The sequence below is a fragment of the Trichomycterus rosablanca genome, chromosome 15, assembly GCF_030014385.1.
Source record: "Trichomycterus rosablanca isolate fTriRos1 chromosome 15, fTriRos1.hap1, whole genome shotgun sequence".
NCBI lineage: Eukaryota > Metazoa > Chordata > Actinopteri > Siluriformes > Trichomycteridae > Trichomycterus > Trichomycterus rosablanca.
Genome location: NC_086002.1, coordinates 19,492,283 through 19,499,592, shown reverse-complemented (window position 1 = coordinate 19,499,592; position 7,310 = coordinate 19,492,283). Strand labels below are relative to the sequence as shown.

Sequence of the window (7,310 nt, the reverse complement as noted above, 5' to 3'; positions counted from 1 at the left end):
TGTTGTCAGGTTTATCACAAGCTGGATCTTTTGTTTCAGGTGTAGTTTGTTCTGGATCTTGTAGATTTGGTTGTGCTTGTTTTCTTTCCTTCTTTAAAAGGTTGCTGAAAGATTTAGGACACGTGAAATACGAGTGACCGCTTTGTCCACACAGTCCACACTGTTCCACATCTACACAATCTTTAGCTTTATGTCCAAACTGTCCACATTTCCAACATTTGGTCTTATCACAGTCCTTTACTTGATGTTGAGCGGAGTTACATATGTAGCATCGTTGAATTTGTCCAGGGTATGAAATCTTTCCTACATAAGGACCCATAGCTATAGTGTTGGGCAGTTGCTGGATCTCTCCATTCTCGTTCGTTCTTAGTCTGACTTTATATCTTCTTACTCCATACCATATTCCGAACTGATCCACTGGCTTATCCGGAGGTTGTAGAATCTCACAGTATCTTCTGATATAGCAATTTACGTCTTCATCGGCGATTCGTCCAGTCCAGAACTTGATGATAATATGGACAATATCTTGGGGAGCTGAGCTTGTGATATTCCAGTTTTTCCAAAAGCCTTCCCCAATCCAAGCATTGAATAGCTGGCAAAACTTTTTCAACATATGCTCTGTGTAGAAAACCAGCTCATATTCTCTTTGATTTTGTAAAGTGATAAAAGAGTAAATGTCTTTAGCTTCTATCCACTCAGAACGTATGAGATGTGCTCCAACTGTGCTACGATTCGGTGCTTCCCCTTCCCCAACAAATTTCAACCTTACCCAGTGTCTTCCGACCTGGGTAGGTTGGGCCCCAATTGGGGCCATGTTTGTTGGGGAGACTCCAATAAGTAGGACCTAAAGGTACACTACTTATACAAAGGAAAATAAGATTCTAGAAAAGGACTTCCAAACGTATTCTGTTATAGTAGTTATCACTGTACACGAACTGGTTCAGGCATGATGCTGCTGTTTCCTCTAGAACAAACTGCAATTGAATCTGGTTCGGGCATGATGCTGCTGTTTCCTCTAGAACAAACTGCAAGTGAATGTAGACGCTCTACACGCCCGCTTTATTAACCCTGCATGCTGAGTAAGCCAAGATGGAACACGTAACTCTGATTGGTCCAAAGTCCTGGGTTTCTATTGGACAGACAACAAACCGTTCCACGCCCCCTTCTGGCCCATTTACTAGAATCTGTTCTTTGTTGTCTGTTCCCGCTTAATCTGAGGTCGATACATGTTTTAAAACCGAATATAAAAGAATCCATAGCAATATTTTATTAAATTTTATGATATATATATATATACATATGTATGTATTTTACACAAAGATCGTGTTAATGATTGTAGTGTAATCTACAGTATGGCTGTACATTGGTAGTATGCAAACACGCCGTATGAAGGCTAAACGAGAGATCTGATAGTAAACGTAATACTAAAACTACTAATGATAATTCCAAGCTTTTAAGGCTACATAAATGAATTGATAAAAAAAAATGCATCAGTGAATGTGTTATTTTTACTTATAATGATGCTTTCAAGCTTTTGGGGCTAAACGAGTGATTTGCACATCTACGCATCAGTGAACGTACTACTACTAATAATAACAATATTAATAATAAAGCAGGAGGACTTTCTCTTTTGTAGAAAATATGAGTTAGTTGTGTTAGCGTGGAGGTCTGAACGTTTAACCCCCGAATCCGTACAGGGTGCGTCCCTGGCGTTTCAGAGCAGAACGAGCGTTCACAGCGAGCATGTTATTTCCCTCTACCGGACCTAGTTGAAGACAATGAGGCGGAGTTAAGCAGTGACCGCTCACTGTGACCGCAGCTGCTCGGAGTAGGCCTCATGTAAAGCGCGTACAATACGGAAAGACGGTGTGGGAGAATACAGCAGTGTATGATCAAAAAATCATATTAGTTCAAATCAGTACAGTTGTAGTGAATATTGAATTTGAAACAAACAAATAGCTTTAGAAACCTTTCAGTGCTTGTGAAAGTAACATTAGAGACACGTTATGATAAAAACAAAGAACTAAAACACCTGCAGCAGTGTAGGAGGAGGTGTAGGGTAAATAAAACATGAGGGTAAAATTTTGTTGAAATGTGTAATATATAAATGGACAACGCCAGTGTTTTTTTCTAGTTTTTGCAGATGTGTCACTGGCCTAGTACCTTAACCACTAGGCTACAGCTGGCCCTGGATATGTGTCACCTGGACTGCTATAGATGTTTTGTTAAAGTGGGTGTTAGTGGGTGTGATTGAATAACTAAATAAATACATAAACAATGAATACATTAAACAAATAAATACATAAAAAATGTGTAAAGCAGTGTTTGGATTTGTCTGTGCTGAACAATACTGATTAAAGTCTTTATAAGTGACATCTGTGTTAAAAATGTGTTTGTATATTTCACTGTATTGTGAGAAATGGGACGTTATAAGTCATATTCTGCTAAAGCATAACGTTTCATAAACATATTTCAAAGTCAGACACATCTTGATTAAAGTGAAAGTGGTCAAAGCTGTGTATCAATAAAAGCGAAAAATAAGTGAAAGAAGACATTTTATGTTTCAGTGTTAGCTGTGTTAAAGCCATTTCTGAGCTTTAAAAGAATTATTTAAAAAAAATAGACTTGAATCTGTTGTGTAAGTGTAGGAGCCATGTGTTGTTTTAGAAATTTGTCAGTGTATGTGAACTCAAATTAAGTAATTAATTTATTTTCTTTTCTTTTCTTTTTTATGGGGGGGTATTTCCCTCTCAGTTTATGATTTAGGTGTGTGCGAGTGTATCCATCTTCACCGTAATGTGTTCGCAAACAGAACTGTAAGTGCAATAGATAGAAACTGCAATTCCTTAACAAAGACTATTTATTTACTGAAGTCAGAAGTAAAGCCGGTTAAGGTTTACAATTTAAATCCCCATTACGGTACTAAACATCGTGAAATACAAGAACGTGAACAATGTACAACATTCAGGTGTGAAGCTTTACTAGCTCAAATACAAAAGCAACAAGGTCTTTTTATAGCGCTTTATGTACTTTTTGGACATCACAAAGCTGGTCTTGACTGCTTCAAAGGACTGAAAAACAGCAAATAAAGTCATTAAGTTCCAAAAGTTATAAAAATAAGATTTTGTGTATTGTTAATGTGAATACCTACACTTTTTATGCCCACCTGTTTTCGTGAAAGTAAATTAAATAGTGAAATGGTGTTGATGTTTTTACTCTGCCTCCTTCTAATTGTCATTGACTGATAGTAAAAAAAGGATTAATTTAGGGTTAGAACTAGCTTGGGGTTATCCTAATTTGGGTTAGATACATGTTGGGGTTATTATAGTTACGGTTAGAAACATGGGGTTATATTAGTTTGAGTTAGAAACATGTTGGGGTTTTCCTAATTAGGGTTAAAAACATGTTAGGATTATCAAAGTTTAGGTTAGAAATAACTTGAGGTTATTGTAGTTTAGGTTAGAAAAAACTTGGGGTTATCGAAGTTTGAGTTAAAAGGAGGTTGGGCTTAAATTGGACTCAACAGATATCATCTGTGTTGCCTAGGAACACAAGGCGCACCTGGAGCTGACGAACCACACCTGGGTCCTCATGCCTTCAGATCAGGTAGCGAGCACAATGAGTTCCAGCCTGAGTGTGAGTACCAGCCGGAGAACCTGCAAACGGTGACAAAAACCCGTCAGAAATGGGAGTCGCCGCTGCGGGACTCAGAGGGCAAAGGTTAGGGTTACACACACACACGCTTCTCCCAAGACTTGGAACTAAATCTGTCGGAATTTGGACCCATTCTGTCAAAAGAGCATTTGTATGGCTTCTAGCTGATGTTGGTCAGGAGAGCCTCAATCCATATTACCAAAACTTTAATTCCTCAGCAGTGCAGTGGAGCTTCGGTCAGGCCTCTGTGCAGGACACTGGAGCTTCTCTTTATGTTTGTGGATTTTGCTTTGTGCACAGAGGTTTAGTCCTGCTGGAACAGGAAGTGGCCTTCCCCTTTAATCAAATTCAGTCATGGTTTTTATCTCACTCACTTATGACACTTGTTAGCACTTGTTAGCTATGGTGGCGGCTGAAACACATGAATTACCAAATTAGAAAAGGCATCATTGTGAATACGGTTGTTTTATTACCATTATTGGCCGCTCAGGTGGCGCAGCGGTAAAAAGAGACGCGCTGCAACCAGGGCTGGATTCAGATACCTGGTATCGAATCCAGCTTTGCTTTGCCGGTTTGAAGCTGAGTGGCTATATGAGCAACGATTGGCCGGTTGCTCATGCGGGGGGTGGGACAAAGAACGGGATGTGGGTCTCTCTCTGTCAGAATGCGATTACGTTCTCTGCCGGCTGATTGGAGGCGCTTGCACAGGGATGGGAGAGGGTGCCCTTAGGGTGTGTCTCTCCGCATGCAACGCTAGGTGGCGCCAAACTCATCAATGTGTGGGTGGCAAAGATGCATCTGGCTGCTGGTCGTGTTACGGAGGGGATACGGGTTAGCTTCAATCACCTCCGTCAGGGCAGGGTTCGGCATAGACAGAGAGAAAGCATGATGCTAATTGAACAATTGGATGCGCTAAAAGGGGAGAAAAGGGGTAAAAAAAAAAAAAATTAATTAAAAAAAAAAACATTAAAACATTATTACCATTATTACAATAACCAGTCTTATGGTTAACATTCAATATTCTGCTCATTCCTTATGCCTTCATCCAGCGTGTTTACATTCTACCAATGTACAGCCATACTGTAGATTACACTACAATCAGTTAATACGATCCCTGTGTAAAATACAGACTGTGTACACCGTGCAACACCAACGCCACTAAATCCTCCTAACAATTTTTTATATTACATAAAAATACATAAAAATATACATACATAAAAGAAATGAGTAATTATGATTATTTACACTAAAATGTCTCTATTTACCCTGTGTTGAGTACCTAGAATAGTATTTTATTATTGTTATATTATTCTGAATAATAATTACTGATTATTAATCTTTTTTTTTTTTTTGCATTAGTAGCGTAATATTTTAACCACTTTACAGCTCCCTCTTATTTACCGTCATGTTTGTGTTGTTACTCTACTACTCATAACGACTATATTACTCTTACTAACTCAATGCTTTATAGAGCCCCATAAACATACACCACTATAAACATTATTAATCATGTGTTATAAGACACCACCTGTCAATCTTTAATCAGCTGTACTTATGTAACCTTGTTTATAATTGTTGTAAGAACATGTAAAGTACATCTCTACACACACAAACACATTAACCAGGTTTTCCTAATATTTATAACTGATGAATTATAACTAAATTATAACTCGGAACACGCACATACAATGGAATATTAAATACATTAAAAAAAGTTATGAAAAGTGCTCATTTCAGTGGAAGCATGTAAGTGGCTCTTAAAAGAGCCTTTGGGGATAATTGGATGGAGTGGGTTCGTTTAAGCCCGCTCTCCGCGAATACGGCGAGCCAGCTGGATGTCCTTAGGCATGATGGTCACCCTCTTGGCATGGATGGCGCACAGGTTGGTGTCCTCGAACAGGCCGACCAGGTAAGCCTCACTGGCCTCCTGCAGAGCCATGACGGCAGAACTCTGGAAGCGCAGATCGGTCTTAAAGTCCTGAGCGATCTCTCTAACCAGGCGCTGGAAGGGCAGCTTGCGGATGAGCAGCTCAGTGGACTTCTGATAACGGCGGATTTCACGCAGAGCCACGGTACCTGGCCTGTAACGGTGAGGTTTCTTCACACCGCCAGTAGCCGGGGCGCTCTTGCGGGCAGCCTTAGTGGCGAGCTGCTTCCTCGGCGCCTTACCACCGGTGGACTTACGAGCGGTCTGCTTGGTTCTTGCCATCGCGTCTGGAACTCTGCACTTCACCAACTGTAGGACAGAATATGTTAGCCCGCCCAACACGCTCTTTTTAAACACCAGAGCCGCTCTGCGCTCATTGGGCGTCTTGATGACGCACTTTTCTCATTGGACGAACGTGCTTACGTCAAATGTCGCTGACTGGTCGGCGTTCTGCCGCTGCCTCGTTTCAGAAAACATAATATTTCCTCCATGCTGTTGGCGGGATTTATAATACTTTCCTTTATTTCTTTGTGCTTTTAAAACACAGCCTACAATCGCACTTAAAGTATATACCTTTTGCAAAATATATATTATTGATTATTTCGTTCATTTTGCTTATTATTATTGTTATTTTTAACATTATTATTTTTGTTCCATGTGTATTACACAAACACGTTTGTTGCACCACTTTTAATCGTCTACACTGTTGGTTTTGCTACTGCAAGTGATCTGTAACTTCACTTGTGTATACATACAGTATATAGTGATATATGTAAAGATAGCTAGAGAAAAAATATATTGTAAATATTGATTTGTTAATTTTACCATGTGATAAATCATGTGTTTTACACCGTGTGAGTCTATGAAACGATATTACATTTATTTACACATTATCTGGGGAAATTGCACTTTTTCTGTGGAAATGGGTGGCTCTTAAAAGAGCCTTTTGGTTAGAACACGAGAGCGACTTTACTTGGCCTTGGCTGCTTTCTCGGTCTTCTTGGGTAACAGAACAGCCTGGATTTTTCTACTAGAAAAATAGGCTGTTTAGTGCGAAGTAAAACACAGCTACCAAGCAGGACTAGGTCGAGTCCAGGGTGCTTAACTGTCATGTAGCTGAAAGAACAAATGGAAAAAAAAAAACTAAAAATAAATAATAAACATAACAATTTAGAATAATAATGATGATAACAAGAAGAAAATTTAATGTTAGTCAGAACAAGTCAAAACAACCGTATTCACAATGATGTCTGTTCTAATTAGGAAATTCATGTGTTTCAGCCGCAACGATAGCGAACAAGTGTTAACAAGTGTCATAAGCGAATTAGATAAAAACCATGACTTAAATACATCACTTTAGGGAATGTCGTGAGTTTCAGCTGTTCATCTTTTACAAAGCGTTTTCCTAGATTAAATGAAAAAAAAAAAAAAACATCAACAAGTCAAGTACCTCTACTTATATATATATCATATATTTCATATATTATAAGTTATTGCGTGTTTGTCAATTTAAAAACTAAAAATGGTCTTCAACAAATGATTTGAATGAATACAGAGCATTAACGTCATTGTAACACTTACAGATTGACATCATTTTTAATGCTGCGTTTCAGTGAGCAATGACACAACGACTTTCATATTACATGATGCCCTTAAATGATCATAATTTTTCTTTACTGGAGAATGCGGGCATCGATCCCGCTACCTCTCGTATGCTAAGTGAGCGCTC

The 7,310-nt window shown here is 38.9% G+C and overlaps 1 protein-coding gene across 1 annotated transcript; it reads right to left on the bottom strand.

Annotated features, from left to right (window-relative positions):
* Nucleotides 1-5,452: 5,452 nt before the first annotated feature.
* LOC134329083 (histone H3) lies at nt 5,453-5,869 on the bottom strand. Its single transcript, XM_063010329.1, has one exon. The coding sequence runs from the start codon at nt 5,861-5,863 to the stop codon at nt 5,453-5,455; it is 411 nt and encodes a 136-aa protein (XP_062866399.1). The 5' UTR covers nt 5,864-5,869.
* Nucleotides 5,870-7,310: the final 1,441 nt, after the last annotated feature.